The sequence below is a fragment of the Desmodus rotundus genome, chromosome 2 (genome assembly GCF_022682495.2).
Source record: "Desmodus rotundus isolate HL8 chromosome 2, HLdesRot8A.1, whole genome shotgun sequence".
Taxonomy (NCBI): Eukaryota; Metazoa; Chordata; class Mammalia; order Chiroptera; family Phyllostomidae; genus Desmodus; species Desmodus rotundus.
Genome location: NC_071388.1, coordinates 21,638,335 through 21,660,866, shown reverse-complemented (window position 1 = coordinate 21,660,866; position 22,532 = coordinate 21,638,335). Strand labels below are relative to the sequence as shown.

The 22,532-nt window shown below is 38.7% G+C and overlaps 1 protein-coding gene across 3 annotated transcripts; it reads left to right on the top strand.

Moving 5' to 3' along the window:
- The first annotated feature begins 1,055 nt into the window (after positions 1-1,055).
- STRIT1 (small transmembrane regulator of ion transport 1) lies at positions 1,056-17,426 on the top strand. Of its 3 annotated transcripts, none has more exons than XM_045197130.2 (3): positions 1,056-1,168; positions 3,671-3,766; positions 17,204-17,426. In XM_045197130.2, the coding sequence occupies exons 1-2, from the start codon at positions 1,156-1,158 to the stop codon at positions 3,760-3,762; spliced, it is 105 nt and encodes a 34-aa protein (XP_045053065.1). In that variant the 5' UTR covers positions 1,056-1,155; the 3' UTR covers positions 3,763-3,766; positions 17,204-17,426. The 3 variants fall into 3 exon arrangements, with proteins under 3 accessions (XP_045053065.1, XP_045053066.1, XP_045053061.1); XM_045197131.3 differs by lacking the exon at positions 17,204-17,426 and adding an exon at positions 5,264-5,629; XM_045197126.2 differs by lacking the exon at positions 17,204-17,426 and adding an exon at positions 3,866-5,248.
- Positions 17,427-22,532: the final 5,106 nt, after the last annotated feature.

The window sequence follows — 22,532 nt, the reverse complement described above, 5'->3', positions numbered from 1 at the left end:
TATAACAGCAAGGAGTTCAGTAGGGCTGAAGCATCCTTGCAAATGGAAAGGTGGAGATAAGGCTTTTTAGGTGTCTTAACAAGGACTTCAGATTTTTATCCTCTAGGAGATGGAGAACCGTTGGTGTCTTTTGATCAGTGATGAGACATGGTCATTCGCAGGGAAACATCATTCTTGGAGCTCTGTGGAAACGGCTTTGACCGTGCCAGTCTTGTGTTCTGAAGGAGGGTGCTCTCAATCACACGTTGGAGTTTTGGGAAAGTTGGTCACAGGTTCATCTTGCAAAACTTTTCCATCCAAATCTAAACACTACGGTTATTCCATTGAGAATCTAGACCATAGCCTACGTCATGTTACATAATAAACCAGGTTGGACAGTAAACAATGAAATGTCTTATTTTTATTGCTGATAAAAATGACAAGATTATGACTGCTTTCTGAAAATTCTAGGCAATACCACAGCCTTTTATTATTTTAGTTTGTAGCACATTTATATTAAAACTTCTTCTTTTTTTTACAATCGTTCATTTGAAGGGGTGCCATTTAATTTGTTTTATCTTTTACATCTTGTAATGTAATAAAGAACTGTCTCTATTTCACAGAGCTTTTTCATTTCATCTTTATGACACTTCTTCTGTGGGTAGGTATTGCTATCCTGATTTTAAAATTAAAGAAGCTGATTCCCAGGTTAAGCAATTTGGCCTTCATTACAGAAACAGCAGAGCTAGAATTTGAGGCCAGGTCTCTCTATCTTCAAAGCCCTTTCTTTCCAATATGTCATCCTCCCCCTTTGGTAGGATTTCTCTCTTGCAATGCCACTTTCCTTCTGTACACCCCTTCACTGAACATGTTCTTCGTGTGGTTGGAAGGCATTGGGTGAATTAAAATTCTGCGTATGTCTGGGTTGGGATAACGCAGCCTATTTAGTCGTTTCGGCCAGGTAGCCCCCTTTCCCTCCATCCTAACAGGATAACAGGAGCCAGAGGAGGTCTGCTTTCCAACATCTTACATCACCCTGCAGACAACTGGCAGCCAGGAGAGGGGCAGCTGCTGCTCTCTTCAGATAATCTCTCTATTTAAAGTTCAAAGCGACGCTGGAAAACAATAACAAAGAGGTAAGCCTGGCTCTGACCAACCCACCCAACAACAGGAAGAATGGCTGAAAAAGGTAAGATTTAAGCATAAGACTCTCTTGGCAAAAAGGACCCGGGCTTGCTGGTTTGTTTTTATGTTTCCCAGTATTTGGTGTTACTCGTTTACTTTGATGAATGTAGTATTTCTGCTAAAGGAGCGTTAGCCGTATATGTTAGTGTGGCCACAAAAATTGCACTGGGGGTGCAGTTTAAGGAACATGTCTATGCATTCTGAACAACATCAAAAGGATGAAACAAATGAGAGAGCTCAGTTCGTTCACCCCTGCTTTGTAAGACGAGTTAGAGGCAGTTACTCTCCAGTGTCAGACTAGAGCTGAGCTATTGTGGCATGCTGGGCCGGAATCAAGGAGATTTGAAATGGCCACACGAGTTTGAGGAAGTCCTTCAACCTCTCCGAGCCTGTTTTCTAGTTCTAAAATGAAAATAAATAAAATGGGCCTAGTTATCTCTGATATGCTTTGCATCTGAATTTCTTTGTGTTCTAAGTTTTAAATATTTTTTATATTTAAGAAAAATGATTAATGCTAATCAGGGAAAAGGGCTGCATACACTGTGTCCAAGAAACAGGTCTTAAATGCCTACAGGAATTGTCACTTTTAACCCTGACCACAATCTCGTGACGTATGCAGTATCACCAAATTTCCTGCTTTACAGATAAGGAAGCTGAAATATCACAAAATTCTGTAACTTGCCTGCACTCATACACTTAGAGTGTGATGGCACCACCTTTTGAACTTGGGCAGTCTGGTTCTGGAGCACAGGGACCTTAAGAAGGCTTCCAGGTGTAACTACGTGGGCATGCTCAGGACTGGCTGGAGGAAGAAGCATTTTGAAATTGTTCTTATTTTAAAAGAGGCTTTGTGCTTATTTGTGCCATTAATGTAAGTGACATTTGCAAAGTTCCTATATATTACTATTTCAAAACAATGGTATAGATTTTGGTAAAACTTAAAATGTTAGTCTTAAAAAAACACAAATGCAGTTATACTTTGAATGTTAAAATGCACAGTCAATTGTATTGGTTTATAAGGAATAATAAATAATGATATATATATTTTAAGAATTTTTAATGCACATTTTAGAACTGTATTAAAATAAACTTGTATAAAATATTTTTAACACTAAATTAAAAGATCAATATTATTTTTTTAATCCTTTGAAATTGGGAAAGAAACTAAATCACATATATGAAAAGCTCAAAAAAATTAGTACTCTGTACTTCCGCTGTCATGACACCTTAATTCATAAAAAGGCTTTCATCCAAATGAGAGTCAAGGGTATGTCATAATGTTCACTTTATCCTTAAAGCAATACCACATGGCAGGGAAAGAGAGGAGTTTTCATTTAGAGGCTCATGCTTTGCTCAAGGTCACGGGAAGGTGGAGAAAGGAGGAAAGCCTGTTTAATTTTTGAGAATTAAGAGAGACTCCAGCATTTCTGGAAACATAGATTTAAACTATTACTATTCATTTTAACTTCAGAAAGTTTGCTTTTATAAGTATGTCTTATAATTTTAGAAGTGTCTTTAGAAGTTTCCAGATGATTTTTATCTTACCAGTATTTAAGAAGCTCCACATTTTAAAGTGGTGAACATTGTAATAGAAATGGGATTGCTAAGACTATGTATTCCCTTTGTTAGTAAATGGCATAACATCTAATTGTGTTTTGGAATTTAAGTTATATCTGAGTCCTTAACACATCATGTTAATTGTATATTTCTGTGTTGTTTTTGAATCTTTTTGCATGATACGTGTGTGTTTGATAGAAAAAGACTGAGATGCAGGGAATATTTTAAAAGAGATACTTTTAAAATTACTTATTGCACATCAGGGTACAGATAGGAAACAAAGGAGGAGTCATTATATAATGTCTTTTATATGTTTTTTGGATCAGTGTTGATTGAGATAGTGAGCAGTTAAAGCAATAGAATCTCTCTTCTCTAGTTGAGAACGATTATATAAAATATAATGCCTTTTTCCCTATGATAGTTAAGAGTAAAGTTAGCTATCAAGGCCAAGAACAATTTCAGTACCTTTCCCTGTTGTGATTATTATTTAGTTCAGTAGGAACTGTGCCAGAGTCGTTTTCTGTCGTGTGTATGTAAAGAGCTGCTCTCTGTGTTAGTGAACACAGACACGGATGTGGGCTGTCTACGCTAAACACACACACGGTGGTCGGAGTTTACAAAGCCCTTGCTCCTATGTGATATCATTTGATCCACGCAACAGCTTCATGAAGTAGATACCACAAGTTTCATTACCCATATTTTACAAATAGGGAAGCTCAAGCCCAGAGGGGCCCAAGGTCACATAACTGTAAAAGGAAGACCTATGATTGAGCACAGGCTTTCTATTCCAAACACCCAGCCGAGTCACATGTATCTTTGGTATAAAATGTAATAGTCATGTTTGGGTATGACGGGACAGTGTATTTTCCCCTTTATATTTATTCTCTTGATTCAGAAGATACACTGCCAAAATGACCTATTGAATCTGTTTTGCTTTATTTTTAAGCAGAATCTACATCATCACGACTTCTGATTCCTGTTCTTCTCTTGATTGGATGGATTGTGGGCTGCATCATAATGGTTTATGTTGTCTTCTTTTAGAAAGGTAAAGTTCTTAATAATTGAATACGTTTATTCATAAAGAGCATACATTAGTCCAGAAATACTCTTTTCTGTTTGACTAACAAAACATTTTATTATGCAGGCAAGAAGACTTCAGATTGGCATCATTTAGAAGAATTAAGAAAATCATAAACACGACAGATAATTAAATGTTTCTCATGTAGATAATGGCAGTGTTTGACATCACTTTATAAACTTGGATTTGTAAACTGGTACTTTGGTGCATATAAGAATCTCTTCAGGAACTTGTTTAATTTGGGTATAGATAAGAACTTTAAGAAAGTATGGATGAATTTTTCCATAACCTGGGAATAGGAAAAATGTTCCTAACTATGACTAAAAATGCAGAAGCAATAAAAACAAGTCTGGGAGATTCAATGACAATAAAATATTTTTGGCCACCCCAAATGAGCTAGAGATAAGAAAAGACAGATTGTGGAAAACAAAATGTAAACGCAAACTTGTCCTTTAACCACTTGCTCAGAATAAGGGAACTAATTAAAATTGCACTGAAGCACCATTGCTCACCTGTCGGATGGGAGAAAAGTGAAGACATTTGACAGTGTGCGTGTGGGATGGGCTGTGAGAAAGAAACACTCTCTTATACTGTCTTCAGGAAGTCTATATAGTCCAACACTTCAAGGAGTGTTTGGTGCTCAGTATCCGCCAAAATTCCATGTGTATTTCACTTTTGACCTAACTATCTTCCTTCTAAGAATATTGGCGTTTCCACAGAGACTCTGGTAAAATACAAGATGGCATATATACAATTCGATTCTCTCTGGCACAATTTGTTATCACAGAAATCCAGACGTAAGCCGAATGCCCACCAGTGGAGGTCTGACCGAAAACTCTATGGTCTGTCTACAGAAGGGGCACTTAGCGCAGCCGCGGAGACGAATAAGGCAGGTCTCTCTATATGGACGGGGTGTAATCTCCAAGCGACAGTGTTAAGTAAAAATAACAAAAACCCAAACAGGTACAGAACAATGTATGCTGTCTTTTGTGACAGAAAAGAAGAGGCTATACCAATTGCACACATGCTTATTTATATTAAAATATCGAAACAAAGAACCCGCAATAGAGGCTATCTCTGAGTGCACCTTACTTTATAGGTTTTCATTATTCAAATCATGTTAGTAACTTATCAACTAAAAAAAAAGAAAGAATTAGAATAAAGTCATTCTCCCAACTCAGAACAAAGTGAAACAAATAAACCTAACAGTATATCAAATTTGTGGCATAACTACACAGAAAAAAATTCTTTCGAGTGACTTTAAAACACAGTATTTCTGACTGTACATCTCTCATGGGATAGAAGTCTCAGCCATGCTCAGTAGTGTTTTTGTTAGGAGTAATATGCTATTTTTAGTTTGAAATTCATATCGTCAGCAGCAAGAAGTCAAGTAAATAGCTGGTAATCTTGCATTTTGAATTGCAGATAGCAGTATGAACTCATAATTAATTTTCCTTCTTCTAGAATTAAAAATATCTTAATGCCACCCACTAGAAAAGACTTATAAGGAGGAGCACCCTGGTACCCTCATTGTGGTCTCCAAATCCTGGAGTCCACCCCAAGGACCCAGGTCCCTGCCCCAGCTGGGGGCAGGAACTGTGCGAGATGCCTCTGGGACCTCCTCTTGTTCCAGACATTAAAGAACCTATTAAGGACTTCTTTGGACAAAGCTGTGATAATTTCAACATCAAAAAGTATAATGGCTACAAAGAATCAAAATACATAGTATGTATAAATACCCATGACTCCATAATAGTAATAAAAATACAAATAAGTGAACAAAATCCTCATTGTTACATTTGGAGGTTGCTAAGGAAGCAATTAATTATTGTAAAATTTCTCAGTAGATGTAAAGAATCTTGTTTTTCTTGAATAAACTACTTCCAGATAACTAAATAAATTTTGACATTTCTTCTTTATAGAAGTATTCTAGCTGAAATACATAGGAGAGATAATATAGAAAATTGTTATTTTGCAAATCTTAATGAAATAATACATCTTGTCAAGGATAATTAATGGGTGTTAGAACAACTAGGTTAATTGTTGGTGGGGGAATTTGGCTGATTAGTTTGGTGAGAGCTGAACCCACCGGTGACATCACTGAAAGTGGGATAAACGGCCAAGTGAGCCTCCTGGCAGGGGAGAGTAGAAAATGCACAGGGCTACCTGTGAAGTATTCTTGCCACAACAAGTGAACCCCAGTGAAACAAGTTTCTAGATCTTTCTTCCAGGCTTCTCTAAACAAAATCACAAAGACACCTTCGGCCAAGTCCACAGAGTATAAAATTACAAAGGACACATAATCCAGTTTCTCAACAAATACCTTGCATTAAGAAATGAAATGGGGAATATGTTCTTCCTTTCACTGGGCTGTCTTTTCATTTTGTTGATGGTTTCCTGTGTTGTGCAAAAGGTTTTTAGGATGATGTAGTCCCATTCGTTTATTTTTCTTTTGTTTGCCTTGTTCGAGGAGCTATATCAGAAAAAATATTGACATGAGAAATGTCTGAGATTTTACTGCCTAGATTTTCTGCTGGGGTTTTTATGGTTTCGCAATACAATATAAAGATAATGTATTATAGAATTGTACACTTAAAACCTATATTATTTTATTAACTGTTACCCCAATAAATTCAATAAAAATAAAATAAAACACTGAGCTAGCATGAAAAAAAAAGAAGTGGAATGGTGAGGGAGAGACTATTATAGAATAAGAGATTTTAAAGGACAACAAACGAATGTGATGTCTGGACCAACTACTGAAACCACTTTTATATTTCTGGAGTACAGTTAAGAAATTGTTGTTAATTTTGTGCATTACAACAATAGCAATTGTCAAGAAAAAAGAAAAGGCTCTTATCTGTTAGATACATACTGAAATATACTGATGAAATGATATAATGCCTAGAAACTGCCTTAAAGTATTTCCACAGAAAACAAACTAAAAAATTTAAGGGGATATGAAATAAGACAGGCAAAATACTGGTATTTGTTTAAACTGAGTGATAATGCCACAAGAATTCATTATACTCGTCTTTTTACCCTTGTACATATTTAAAAATTTTTATAAGAAGTTTGTTTCTTTCTTCCTCCCAATGGCTCTGGGTTGCGAATTACAAAAATGCAAGTAAATAAAAATAGAATAAAGTAACATGAAATAAAACCTAAAACTGTTTCTGAACCTTCTCACTAGAGATTCTGATTGAGTAGGTGTGTGTGTCCTGGGCCAGGGACCTGCAGGGTAACATGCTTCCCCTGGGGATTCTTGGCATACTGAAATCGGAGAGACATTGCTTTAGAGCCAAGGTTCTCAGACCTCAGGGCACATCCGTATCCCCTGGAGGACTTGTTAAAACACAGGTTATTGGGCTTCTATCTCAGGGTTTCTGATTTAGGAGATCTCTGGGGAAGGCCTGAGACTTTCATTTCTCACACGTTTGTAGGTGTGGTTGATGCTGCTGGCCCAGGATCCGCATTTTGAAAGCCACTGTCCTAGAAGTATTACTGTCTGGATGTATGTCCCCCCCCAATTCATATATTTGATATCCCAATCCCCCAAATACAATGGTTATCAGGAAGAAGGGGGAACATTGGGAGGTGAATTAGGTCATGGGTCTGGACCCCCTGTGAATGAGATCAATGTCTTTATAAACAAGAACAGGGAGAGCTCCCCCGCTGTTATTCCTGGGGAGGATACAACCAGAAGTCTGCCCCCTGGAAGAGGGCGCTCACTAGAATCCGACCACGCCCGCACCCCAATCCTGGACTTGCAGCCCCCAGAACCAGGAGCAACAAATATTTCTTGTTTATAAGGTGCCTGGTCTGTGGTGTTTTGTTATAGGAGGCTGAATGGACTAAGATAAGAAGGGACCCGATTTCTTCCTCATAACTTCAGCATCCTTTTCTATTCTATTATTTTTTCTACAGAAATCAATCTCTTTATCAAAAACATTAGAGAGAGCTTGGCTTTATTCATTGATTTTTATGTTTTAAATTTGGTTAAACATTTCATAAAAGCTGCTTGAAAAGGTCTATTTAAAGCAATATTTATAAAATTTTAACATAAAATGTACACAAAATCAGGCTCAATTATTTTCGTTAGTGACTTCACCTATTTTTAGTTTTTTCCAGGCTTGAAGAGAACTAACTCACCTTGTTGCCAGTCAAAACCAGCTCTTTTGCTGTGTCCACAGAAAAGAATTTGAAACGGCACATGTGTGCAGAAGTTTAAATGTGATGGCGAGATTTTAGGGGGGTTAAGAGAATTAATACACCCTCAGGGATGTAGAGGGTGAGCAGGCTCCCGGTAGTCCTCCATATATTTTCTTGGTTCATGGTAAAGAACAGTGTGCCATTCATACCGTCCAACCCAACGTTCTGATTCTTTCTGGGCTTGAGTCAGGCCCTACACCCAACCAATGCCTTTCCTGGACCTACTGGGGCCCCACGCCCTTTCTCCAATCCAATCACCTTTCCGTTTTTCCCTGGGCTAGGCTCTGCCCCTCAATGTTGTCACCCTGGCTCTCACTGCACGTGCCCCGAAATAGAAACGCCTTCCCCTGCACTATCTTGACTTGTATTGTGCATGTCAAAAAGTTTTGTTGTTTCATCTGGTTTCCGCTCTGCATGTACACAGCAGAGAAATTTCCCCTCCTCCTCCTTCTGGGAATCTGGTACCAGGCCGGCGGCACCACGGGAAGACTTTCCTGTCCACTTCGAGGCCTAAGTCTCCTCGGCGGCAGTCCCTGGAGTATGTGAAGCTGCAGCTTCTTGGCTAAGCAAACAGGCTTATGCTCCCAGTTTATCAAACTCAAAGTCTAATTCCCTTTGCTCCCTCTATTAGTAATGAGCTAGCTAACTACACTAACAACCTAAATAAGAGACCTGCTGGAGTTAGCTCCTACAGGCTTGTGAAAGCTGTTGTCAAATTTTCAGGAATTTTGTGTTACTTGACAATTCATTGGTAGCTTGAAATTGGCCCTAACGGTATATTTATACTACAAAAACCAACAAGTGTTACAAATTATAGCTTCTTTCCACTGGACGGCCAGTTCTTAAACATTTGCCAGTGCACTCCTGATATGAAAGGACACCCCAGATTCAGTAGCTCTCCCTGTCTGCAGCCTAGAGGCTTCTTCATAGCTTGGTTCTGGTTTCACTGGGAGTTAAATGTATCACCCTATAGTTTAGCTTTCTCCCTAACTCAAGATCGAGTGTTTCTATTACTTCTTTCTACTGACACAAATTCGGCACCACCTGTCAGTATTCTGGCTTTTTTACATGTCAGGGTCCTGGAATGTGCCTGTCACACAGGCAGAGTTAGCAAACAGCACTGTGATAGTCTGGAGTATTTTTCTCTGTCTATACTTGTCCTTTTCTGTAGCTCTTTGAAAATACGGGGTCCCTTATTTCTTATTCAAGTGTGTGCCCAACGTTTCCCTGGAACACAAAACGCTCCAGAATTCCCACAAATCTTTACATTCTACCTCTGATGAAGACGTTTCTTATTTTAAGGGCTCGATATTCTTTTCTCCAGCACTTTGAAATGACTGTAATGTTGTTTTTAAAGCAGCTGTAGAAATGAATTTTTCTATAGTAAGTATTTTAATTCTGTTTCCACATCCAATCTGATCGTTTTCTTAGAGAACAAGGGCATCTTAGTGCAGTGAAAAGAACAAAAGTTTGGGAAGTCAGATCGCTTTATCCCAGCTTGGAAGTTCTTTGAGTAGTTAATTAACTTCTCTAACCTTAATTTTTTCAATTGTGAAAGACAACTGATAATAATTTCATAGAATTGTTTTGAGGACTGTAATGTTTTCTAAATCTACCCAATCCCAATCGACTGAGTCATTTGTTATAAATCCAGATTCTCAAGCTCTTTTTCTGGAGAGTTCATTTCAATGGGTCTGGAGAAGGCTTACTAAAAAATCAGCTCTATGGGTGATTTTTATTACCCCAGAAGTTTAGAAAACACTTTTATTGATAACGTGTGTGTGTTTAGACACTGCTCCCCAATACAGATAGTTACTGATCTATGACAGCTCATTTCGGTGGGTCCCAACCACTTCTCTGTTTATTACTGCAACAAAAAATAGCACTTTATTATGTTTGTTATATAATATTCCAATATGTTTTTAAGTACACAAAGTATAATGATACATAAAAATATTTGGCCTCTAATATTTTCATCCATGTGAGTTTTATTTTCTCCACCAGGTTTTAAGCTTTTTGTGAGTGAATCCATTTTCTCATCTTTCTGACTCAAAAATAGACAACAATATGTATGTGTCAAATAGGTGATCCATTATTTCCCCTTACCACATTCTTTTTTTGTCTGCTCACCGTCCTCTCGACTACACAACGTTGATGGTATAACTTTGAACTTTAGCGATCTCCCTGGAACAATTTAAGCTTGGTTGGAATTCTCAAAGAAGTGATTAGTAACCTGGGAACAACAGGTTCAGGTAGGTGATTCCATATAGATTTCATAAGACACAGACTCTGATTTGTTTTTAAATTTATAAAATCTTCAGCTAACATTCTATCAAAGTGCAGATATAATTATTTGAGAAGATTATGAGTTAACTGTTTCTTAAAATTTTTTCATTGCCTGATGCCCAGGTTTACATCACCACAACACCTGCACTCTATGTCCCTCCCCCACTCGAGACATACAACTGTGTCAGAACTGAGAAATATTACTTTCTCTCTTCTCCATATTAGGACATAAAACACACAAACATCTTGAAGAAGTTTTTTTATTACTCTATGCCTGGGAAAAGAGATAAAGTCCACTTGAATTTGAAATAACTAAGGCGACTCCTCATGAGGTACTAAGCCTGGTGAAGCTGAGAAAATTCCGTTGAGTATGGGGTCCTAGGGGAGACATTCCTGTGCACACACAGAAGTAATGCTTTCAAGTAAGATCCACCTATAGATCTTGTAATAGTATAAATCTTAAATTCTCTTATTCTTGAGAAAATTATCTCTTATTTATATGTACTCAAAACCCTTATTTTTTGCTTATTGCTATTTCTCAGACATCTCCTTCCCCCTTTTCTTGGACAAACATAGAAGTTTCACTTAAAACATAAATATACATGAGCCTGAGATTTCTTCAGAAGAGAGAAAAGAACACTATAAGCAGAAGAATAATATTGTGAGTTGGTAATTTCCCAGGGAATGAGATGCTTGAATGTTTCGCTTTCATTACACTCTCTTTCTAAAGTGATTTCTTGGTTTGCAAAAGGGAGACAGGCATGCAATTTCTTATAAATTGTCTGAACAAATCATGAGTGGGCATGGAGCTGAGGTTGTTTTGGAAGGTCAGGAGTATTCTGGGGTTTAAGCTTTGGTCATTATCCTAGCATTATGTCCATTTGCAGTTATCTTGGGCTGGGCACATAGGCACTTATAAATTTACAGTTCCAAATGACACAGATTATATACCCAGCCAAAGTCTTTCTCGGAGCCTGAGCCTATGAATATTAAAGGAAATAAGATATTGATTGGAATCTCGACGCTGAAAGAAACAGGGTCATGGAGAAACAATTTTTGAGTTGTTATATGTTACCTGCTCTGTAAAATTGGCCCAGAAGTGAAGAGAAAATGGAAATAGGCTTTTTATTGCTTTGCATGTTGATACGCTCCAAGTCACTAAACCAGCACCTTATACATTTTCTCTCATCCCTGTCATGTGAAGGTATACTCAGGAGAGAATGCAGTCCCGTAGTCTAATAAGCATGATGACTTCATCAGGATAGAGCAGGCATTGGGCATATTCCTCATCAATCAGCTAAAGGTAGATACTTGCCTTCCAGTCTGAAAATAGATGGCTAGATTGCTTTGGAGTCGAAGTATGGTTGCTTCTTCAAGCATGTGGTCAGATTCACCCAATTCTGTTTTTCCCTTTGCCTCTGCTCTTCTCGTTTTATTTAATATTCTCTCTATGGTATCCACGACCAACACCTTTTTTTTCTGGTCACAGTAGCCTGTGGGGAATCACAGGATCACGTTCATATCAGTAAGTTAGACTTTCCTGGCTCAGCTGTCCCTCTTGGTGAGGAACCCGGGAGGGTCTCATGTGGGCTTATAAACATGTGTTGAGTTGCCACTTTCCTCTGCAGGACCCAAAAGTTTATCCCAGGGGCTATGGATGGTACCCTGTTCCTCTCCATCACTCCCATTCCGGCCCTTCTTGGGCTTGTGTGGTGGTCTATGGTCAAGTTGCTTATTCGTAAAGTTCTAAAACTGTGTTGCCTATGATGCAATGTACCTCAGAGCTGAATTAAGCAGTTTTTTCAATTTTTATTCTCGGCCTCCCCTTCTTTCTCTAGGACCCAGACATACATCCAGGGTAGGACCAGCAGACTGAAATGTCTCCTGTCACACCGAATTCACAATCATCGAGTCAACCCCCTGAAGCCTGCCTTCCTCCCTGACAAAGACGAGCTCTCCCAGGAGGCTCCCCGGCTTTACGAAAGCAGGCTTTAGTCCAGGTGTCCCCCATGCCGAGCGCTGTTTGGGTCTCACTACATACCTGTGTTCTCAGAGTGGGGTCAGTGATAATTTAAAACAAAATACTAGTCTCAGTCCACCAAACTAGTTTCCAAATCAGTAGTTTGAAGAGCACTACTTCAGAATTCCGTGTTTTTAAGCATTACGTCTCTGACCACACATGCCTCCACGCACACACGGTATTGGTCTTCTCTGACTAATTTTAGGAGTGCTTTCTCATACTACATTATCTCACTTGATTCTCATGAAAAGTAGGTGCATCCAGATGTGTGAAATGAGACTCCTGAAGACCAGCTTGTCCCCATTCTCCCAGCTGGTCACCGGCTCAGCAGAACTTAAATTCTTGACCCTGGGCTCTGAAGCACATGTCAGGTAGTGTGCTAAGCAGTCTGCATGTGTTAGCTCATTGCATTTTTATGATGGTTCTCTAAGTAGGTGTGATTATTATGTGCATGTAAAGATGAGGAAACAGGTTTAGCGGACTTGAACCCAGGCAGTCTCCTTTTGAGCCTGAAGATTATTACTATGTTATGTGTACAGTCTTTCTGCTACAACAAATGCCATCTCGCAGTGCGTGTTTTTCAAGCCCGATGAACAGGGAGAGAGCAGTGCGTGTTTTTTAAGTCTGACGAACAGTACTCCCACAGTAAGTGATTTAGATCTAATTTATGCTGTTGCCCAGATTCATAGTGCTTACATTTTTATATCCCATCGCCCCATATATTCATGTCGCCAAAGCACTCCGAACTGCTCCGCTTGGTGTGAGACACTCATTAGTCCTCCTTCTCCTCCTACTTCTTCATCTTCTTCTAATGGAGGCTGAGGCTGATGCATTTATTTTCCAACCAATCTTGATTGCGCATCCACTAAAGAAGCTGTACAGTGAAGACAACGTGGGAGCTTTGGAAGGGGGACAGCTTTGTCTAGTATGTGGCTCTAGAAAGCGATGATTTAAAATGTTTTCAAGTTTAGAGACATTGCTTCACAGTCCTGGGATTTATGTATAATTCAAAAACACTCACAAAAGTAACCCTTTCAAACACTGGTTTTTAAATCAAAAAAGCCACATCTACATAAATTCACTTTAGAGAAAAGAGGAAAAATAAAACTGGATATTTCAGTGGTGACTCCCACCCAGAAATCCAAAGGGGTTTAGAAATAATAGCCTCAGTGACAACATATTAATCTTTGCAACTTCCTGGCCTCAGAGAGTGACAAGGAAAACTTTTGAGAAAAAAAGTGGTGTGTTGTCATCCTGCCAGAGGATGGAAGCGACTTGAGTTAAAGCGGAAAGCCCGGCTTTCTGATGCATTATCTCAAGGACAGCAGACCCGGGGTCAAGCGTAGGCAGAGCTCCATGTTACATTCTGAAGCCATATCTGAGTTTTCTTTGATGTCATATTAAGAAATTTAGCTGCTGAGAAGCATTTGACACTCACTGCCTGAAATAATTTTGCTTAACCATTATCAACTGGAATTTTTTTAAAGGAGAAAGCCATATCCCAGGTAGTGAAAGCATTAATGCCCTTCTGATTAGTCATTGTAGACTCAAGTAACAGTAAAGGAAAAGTCTGACTCAGTATTTGGCCGTGGAAAACCTGTTGGAATTCCTGCGCCCTTGGGGCAGATGGTGCTGGAGTTGGTGACTGCATACAGGTCGAGGACTCCGAGGAGTGACGAAAACAAAGGCTCAGTCATCCCATACTGAGGTGCTGTGTTGTATAATTCCTGACAAATCTGCTCAATGCACTCTACTTTTTTTCACGTCTGGTTCATTCATCACTGATAAAAGAATGTAACAAAGGTTTTTTGTGTTCCTAGCAAATTGATAATGATTCCTTTTTTTTTTTTTAGCAACCAGACCACAGACCTGTGTAGTAAGAGTTATCTTGGCAAAGAAGTGTCTAAAATGACATTGTTGTTTGGTGTTGTGTAGTTAGAGACTGGTTTCTCTCAAACCAGTGCACTCTGTTTCCCAAGCCTGGGCCTCACACCACCTTCTAACCCAGCTCTCTGCATCCCTCCAAATATTAGTTATTCCCTTCCAGCAATGCATTATCATTACCGCTTCACTGAGTTCTATCTGAAGAAATTTTAATCATTTAGTAAAGAAAATAAAGGCTCTGTGTGTGCGTGTGTGACTTGAAAAATAAATTTGACAGTTTACTTTCTTTTACAACTACTTCAAGTCTCTGGGTATTGAACTCAGGTAGTTCTCAAAATTTGGTCCTTAGACGAGTTGCATCAGCATCACCGAGAAACCTGTTAGGAACTCTGGGGGAGGGGGCAGCACTGGTGTTTCAATAAGTCCTCTAGGTAATTCTGATGCACACGTGCTCGCGTTTGAGAAACACTGTGTCCAAGCCACCTCTCCAACTTTTCCCTGAAATACCATCTCACCTTGGGCCTGTGTCAATCAACAACCTGACACAGTGTGTTTCTTAAAATCTGTAACTTCTTTTAAAAGTAAAGATTACAGAACAGTTTTTGTTCTCTTTCTGCATCTGGCTCTAATTTAATTGTGGTGAATGGTATGTTGGAACATTCATTGAAAATTCAGAGGTTGCGAACTCACAGGCTTTGGTGACAGCGAGGTAGCATAGGTGAGCGATGAAAAACCAATGTAAAAACCTACAGAACAGTAACAACTGTGTGAACAAACGGCGAGTGAAATTCACATTAGAAGAACCTTGTCTGCTGAAAGAGTATGTTTGTCTACAACCTTTACTGTAGTTAATATGACTTTAAAAATCCGCTACAAGTCTATTCTCGAGAAAAGGATTTGTAGATAGTGATTTTGATTCTGACTGCTGTTGGAATTGCATATTTTTAGATATGTATAAGTGTGAGTGTATAAAAGAAAATAAAAACAGATAGTACAGCCTGGCTGGGAAGCTCAGGTGGTCAGAGTGCCGTTCTGATATGCCAAGGTTGTGGGTTCAGTCCCCTTTCAAGGCACACACAAGAATCAACCAATGAACGCATAAACAAGTGAAACAACAAATCAATGGTTTTCTTTCTTCCCCTTTCTTTCTCTTTCTAAAATTAATAAATAAAAATTAAAAAAATGTATAGTACAGTACAATTCTTTGCTTTGAGCTGGACTCTAGGAAGTCAAAGTGAGGTCTACAACAAGGTCAAAAGACCTACACAGGTTTCGAGATCCACAATGACGTGCCTTTATTTCCTCATTTGATTTCGCTTAGCATTGAGTTAAGAAATATATGCATGAACAAATCCAAGACAGCTGCCACTTGAAATCAAAGTACGGAGAGGCAGAGAAACTAGCATAAAGTATACTTTTTTGATTTAAGATCACTACGATACAGGACTCTTGGGCTTTGGATAAAAAGTTGTAAGTAGAAAAAAAATACAATAAAAATAAACTGTTAAAAAATAAAGATGAAATGAAAGCACGTTTGGACCTTTATCATTCCTCACCCAACTTTGTACATTCCAAGGAACCCTCCTTTAGAACATGCCAACTGGATACAGATAAAACTCACCACTTCTGATACCTGAGTGTACTCTGCTGGATACAGCATGGACCAGTCAACATTCCACTTTTATCTTAACTCAGTACTCTATAGATGGCAGAGTTGCAAGAAGCAAATCCAGAGTCATATTGAAAGATCTCCCTGAAGTTCAGACCAAACGAATGAAACATCGAAAACCAAATTTTCTTAAATATGTCAGCATTACCGACCTATTGAATTTATTGATTAAAAATCCCTGGACAATTAAAGTTGAATACAAAATGTTTCTTGTGGTTGTCCTTGAACATTTCAAACATTCTAAACAGCTGATAAAACTTATTGCAATAACAATTAAAACAAAAAGATTTATATTATACCACTTACATAAAACCACCATGGAAAGGAAAAGATATGTCTTCATTATAGCTAATATTTTGTTCTTGATATTGTCTATAGCTTTAACTGTTTTGATATCTTTTATGGTTCCAATAATATATTCTTACTAAAAATTAAGGTAAAAGAATGCCAAATCAAACTAACCAAGCATCCGAATTACCTACATATTGAATCTTGCTCCATATACAGTATTAGAGTTATCTTTCTTTGGACATTCAAACCCAAGACACTTGCCATCAAGCTGAAATTCCTATTAATAGTTAAATTTATTAAAATATACAATTTTTGCACCCAACCCCAAGCATGTAGAACAGGGTCTAAAAATTAGTGAGTGCTCAATTTTAAAAAATGTATTAAATTTATTAATTTGTTAATCAGCTTTTTTTGCTCAATCATCCATACACTTTATTTTCTGAAGACTAGTTTGAGTCTCAAAATACTATGAACCATTCAGTTGAAAAGTTGTTTTACTCTTATTATAAAATCAATTGCCCGAATATCATGATATGTTAATCTGTTCTATCAGCACTATTAAAAATTTATGCATAAAAAAGTTGTAAGTAAAGCAAGTGTTACTGATTTCTTTTCATCACACGAAGGTTTAGAAAAGGAAATGTCATCTCTGTTTTTTTTCCTTTCCAAGAGAAGACCTTGGCTTTCTGGTTAGCCTATATTTCCGCCTCTCCTTCACCTCAAGGTCAGATAAATAGACATGTATTTCTCTTTAACTGATGAATATATTTGTTTCATTGGGTTCCTGGAAACTACACTATTAAATTAAATAAAATTTAGATGTAAGATCTCTTTTATTGTTTTCCATGTAACAAAGTCATCCATGTGTTTTAAACTCATATATTCATGTTCTCATGACACTGAATTCTCTCTATCCTGGGACTTTTGAAGATGAAGTAGATACAACTCTGCAAGTTCACCTAAGAAATCGGTCACCTATAGAGCCGAAATCTGAATCACTCATTTCTGAAACATGTCTTTCTCCGTCCGTTGTCCCTTTCAGCCTCAGCATGGGCTCTAACTCCAATGCCTGCGGGGTCCAGGTGAGAGAAGAGTAAAGCTGGTCAGGGCGAAACCCATGATTTGCAAACAAATGCCCCAGCTGAAGCCGAAAGCTGCCACTCACCTGGAGCAAGATCTCGGATTGTGAAAACAAGACCAATCTGATCTGATCTTCCAGTTTTCCAGGAGATTCTGAAAACTTCTACTTTTTAAATGTTAAATATATGCATTGAAAATGCTGTGTATTAATTTTTAAAAAAATGGTGTGTGGGTCAGACACAATGGTCTATGTTACATCCTCAGGACTAGCACTTACACACCCTTTTCTCTGGTAGCACAGGGGTGATGGGTGTAGGAGAGACCTTTCTCTGAAGTACTGGGCCACGAGCCAGTGTTCCCTGGGTCATCTTCTTCCAGGGTGACTGTGTCTTTGCCCACTGGCAGATCGATGGCTCTTGTACAGAACACTTGGCTGGTGTGGCATTTCTTGTGGAGGCTGCACTCATAACAGCTTGAAGTCTTCAGTAAACCTCCATATAAACATTGGAAAGGTTCATTCTAATCCATTAGTACCCGGCCTCAGTATCACATCTAGTCTTGCTGTCTTGTTCCGACTTCTTGGATTGTGGGCAGTCTTAGAAGAACTAAAACGTGGGGCAGCCAGCCCCCAACATATCAGACTTACAAAGCCATCAAGCTGATTTTAGCTATTCTGTGAGGCAGATAATGAGGGAGAAACCACTCTTCAAAGGCTATTGTTTCAACTTCTATAAGTTCTCTGAAGCTCAGAACATTTCATATGGAACTGTGGAGAGATTTCCTTATAAACAATCTTACTATTCTCCAATTCTCACAGTGCCAGTTACAGGTATGAGCACATACACAAAAGTAGTATTAAGGGCCAGATAATAACTAATAACCCTTTTCACCAGTGTAACAATATCCATTCAGGGGTGGAGATCAACAAAGTCAAAATAATTGTTGATTATAAAATGAGTCATAACATCAGTCCATTGATTGGAGATACACATATATGTAATTTCATGTTAAATTATACCATGGGTTCAATTTAGCAGAATCAGACTGTGATAATCGCATGAGTTTATCTAGGTACCTTTCTATCTACTTCGGCAGCTATCTCAAGGGGACTGGACTGTGGGAAATCAGCATGAACACCGATTGCCAGCAGATGAACCTTGGGGAATCTTGCCCCGACTGGCATATAAGGCTCCTAAAATTGTTGAATCAGAAAGTGGTTGCTGGGTCCATTTGAAACCCGAGGGGATGTCAAAGACCTTCCCAGTGTTTGAGTTTGGGGGTGTGTGTCTGTGAGCGTGTGAAATATGTTCATCTCACAGGAACACAGACGAGTCCTGAATATTGGCTGGCGTATGTATAAAATACTAGAAATTGTCCTGCCATGGCGGATGCAATGAGTAGTGTCAGTCCACCCAACAGAGGATTCTGTCACCCTCTGCAGACGTGAATGCTGCCTCTCCAGGTTCGTGTTTTTCTGGATCTAGGTTATACAAACACCTCAGAATATAAGAATTTTCATACCATCCAACAGCCTACTACTCCCATTTCATGAGGATAAAATGACAATGCCACGGGAATTGCTGAGTAGGTTTTCAGATAGAATAAAACTTTAATAAATCTGTATAAGTCATAAAGCTGCATCTCTTCCTACTTAATTTAGAGGTAAAAGTTAATGGCTCAAGGTGAATGTACTCTTAATGATACGTGAAGGGCCTACAGACACTGCTTTGTTGTGTGGGACACTCATTTTCTCCTTTATGCCAAAATGCCTGTAAGTAAGTGCTGAAGACAATTCTCTTCGGATAAGTTGGTATACATGGAATGCTGTGGCTATCTGCCCTTGAAAAAGTGGGCCAATGCCATATTGTTTTGAAAATGTAAAAAAAAAAAAAGCAAAGGCACCCTTGGGTCTGGGTTATGTAGCGGATATTAAGTAGCAGTAACCTTGGGATTTCACTGTTACTTTAATGAGCTGGTTGAGTGAGTGAAACTGTGTGGAGTTTTATTTAAGAACCTACTTTTATTTGTTGCCCACATTTCTAGCTTGAAATAACTAGGTTGAAAAAATGAACCAGGAGACCAAATAGAATAATTAGGGACCCAGATGAGGTTTGGATGCAGCATTTCCATTATTTGGCTGTACGGGATATTAATAGTTGCTGCACGGTGAAAAAGGCTTCGTGACTGAGCACGTTTGGGAAAAGCTGAGCTTAGTGAAGTTGAACAGATTTTGTTACTGAATGATTACTTGGAATTTTTAATATAATAATGTGCATTTTGAATCTTTTAGAAAAGGGTATGCATTACATGTATACATATATGGCTATGTATATGTATGTATATTTTTTAAGAAGCATACGGAGAAAGCTGGGTACCCCAGGTCTGACACTTAATCCAGTCATTAGCTGCCCGGGTGATTTTATTCAAATCGGCCTCGCTTGACCTTGTTTTCTTCCTCTGTTAAATTAAGAGACTGAACTAGACGACCTTCCAGGCCTTTTGCAGCATTAGAAATTAAGTCTTTGTTTTGTGGAAGAATATCATTAATCTTGTAGGCATCAACCACAAAATGTCTACTAAATATCATCAGCTTTTCTCAATGATAAGCAATGGATCTGCAAACTATGAGTTTATCTGAACTCTTCTGTTGGCTCTTAATCAGCATTTTAAAACAACAAATGTTTACTGAGCTTTCTTCTTCCATAACTTGGTTCAGAACAATTCATAGTCTTGAGCAGGTGTTTTCTAAATTCTTATTTTCAAGATTTAAATTTGGGTCAAGAAGTTTATTTTAGGCTACCACCAGAAAGCAGCTTTCTTCTGAAGTCAAACATCTGAGCTCCCTTGGCCTTCCCTTAGTCATCTTTAATCGGCTCTCTTTGGCTTCCTAGACCAGTCAATATCACACACAGTGGCATTGCTCAAAGTGAATTAAAATTTTTGGTAGAAATAATTTGCCTTCCCAGGGATACCTGGTTCTAGGGAACGGGCTGAACAATGACATTCTCTTTGGGTTCCAAGGACAAAATGGCACCTGCATTCATGTAGGAGTAGGCTCTAGTCCTCCCACTGGGGACCAGTATCTCAGTGGCTCATATTGCACTGTGCAGCCCCCTGTTGGGACACCATAGCATTACTTTCTAGGGTAATAAAGTTTGTTTTATTGTCATTCTAGTGCTACAGCCACAAGATGGCATTCTTTTTTGTACATTTTTCTCTTCCACTTAATGATCTTCTGGGACATTAAGAATCTTTGAGGCACTCTTCATTTCTTTCAGTTTATGGAATTAACTAATCAAGATGAAACAGGTGGATGTTTTCTTGCCAATATCAACTGAAATGAATGAGCTGTTTTAGTTGAGAGGAAAATTATTCACAGAACAATGTTTTAGCTTATTTATAGAAATTGCCTCAAAAATAAAAATCAGAGGAATCTCCCACAAAGAAACCTCATTTTTTAAACAAGAAAGAATAGAAAAAGAGTTGAAAATACCATCATATTCATATGTCTAGTGAAACTTAATGTTTTTAAGAAAACTAGAGTGACTAAAGCAATGGTGTTGACTCTCTTCTTTCGGAAAAACCATGTCTGTGTTTACATTGTGGAGAGTACCAGTTTGTGGTAGACCAAGGAGCATGGGTGTTTCGCAGATGACTGTGATGTTGCTCCAGACAGCCTGCCTCCTTCAGTCAAGAATGTGGTTTAGTTAATGGCTTCTGGTTCCTTTTCAATATTCACCCCACCATTCCCCTATCGTAAGGAAAACAACAATGCATATAATCAAACACAAATATGTTTTTCTTCTGTTCTTTGTTTGGTCAACTCATGATAATTAGAAAAGAATTCCCAGTTCTAATTAAATAAAAAGGAAAATTATATCAATAAAGTGCCTTTCATCTGCATTTCACACACACATTGGTTAAATTTTCAGGGCCAATCTGTGGGGTGATCATGAGTTTATAGCATTCAGAAGAGCCGCTGTGTGTTCCCCTCTGTTCTAGAACAATATCCCAATCGGTTGGCATGCTGGCACGCTGTTTCATCAGGAAGGCATGCTTGGCTTCTCATAGGACTGAATGCAATGATTCCTTTCCTGGAAGTAATGACCCCCAAGAGTGTCCTGGAAATGGATAACCTGTGGTTTGGTCTGAGTGGGGTAGTGTTTCTTGGAACCAATCTATTATTCTCGTGCTTTCTTCTTAGTTTACAAGTTGACTAAGGGTAAGGTAGGATGGTGGGCAAGTTCCAAGGGACCTTAGTAGTAAGGCTAAGTTGTGGCAAAACTGTGAAGTGGTTGAATGGGGGAAGAGAAGGAAGAGGAGGGTTTTTTCAATTCCTTTTATAAAGTGTCAAAGTTTAAGGCACACACACACACACACACACACTCTATTCTTGCTCTGTATCTTTGCCTCTTCACGACCTCTTCTGAATCCCATTTTTATCTCCTACGGCCAATCAATCCTTCCTAAGGTTTTTTTCTCTGTAGTATCTACTGATAATAACAAAAGGTATGCTCCCTCTCAGCATTATTTGCATCCTATGCAGGACTCAAGACCAAAAGCCTTAAGAATGCTACGTTAGCAGAGAAAAAAATTATAGTAGAAGAATCCTAAGTGTAGGAGTTAGCACTTCGTGGTAAGAGGCTCAGATTTGATGAGACAAAGAACCACTATTAAAAGTAAATCATTGCATATCAAAGAGACGATCAAACAGTTTGCTGCAATAAATTATATCTAGATTTTTCTGTCAATACTCCTGTTGGATCTGGAAACATGAGGCAGATTTTTAAAAAGATAACCTAAATGAAAAATTCCACTCTCCTCTCTTCCAGTACATGTAAATGTCTTTTGCCTTGAAACTTCTCTTTGTTAATATGACTGTCTTCAAAATAAGCATCTTGTTTTGAGGACACTGAGGTGAGAGAGCTTTAAGGAGTTCCCAGTTAATGGTACTGGTAGAGCTGCTCTGACTTTTCAGACCCTTAACTGTCTTCCAAGACTTAATTAGGGTTCAGATCTTTGGTAAGAGTTTCTGTTACATATGCTAACCAACCCAGCTGGTTTCATTATCCCAAATATGTTAAAACAGGTTCCCACAGAAGCGGGGAGCCAGCCGACCCCTGTGGCATCCCTCTGCCGTTGTTGTGTGCTATTTGCAGGGAACAGGCAGTGCCTGTGGTCATCACATAATCGGCATTGCTCCCATGGCCACAGTCCAAAGGACACTGTGCCTCTCTCCACGGAAAGGCTGGAAAGGATTCAGGGAGAGGCCAAACGCAAGATCAAGGAGT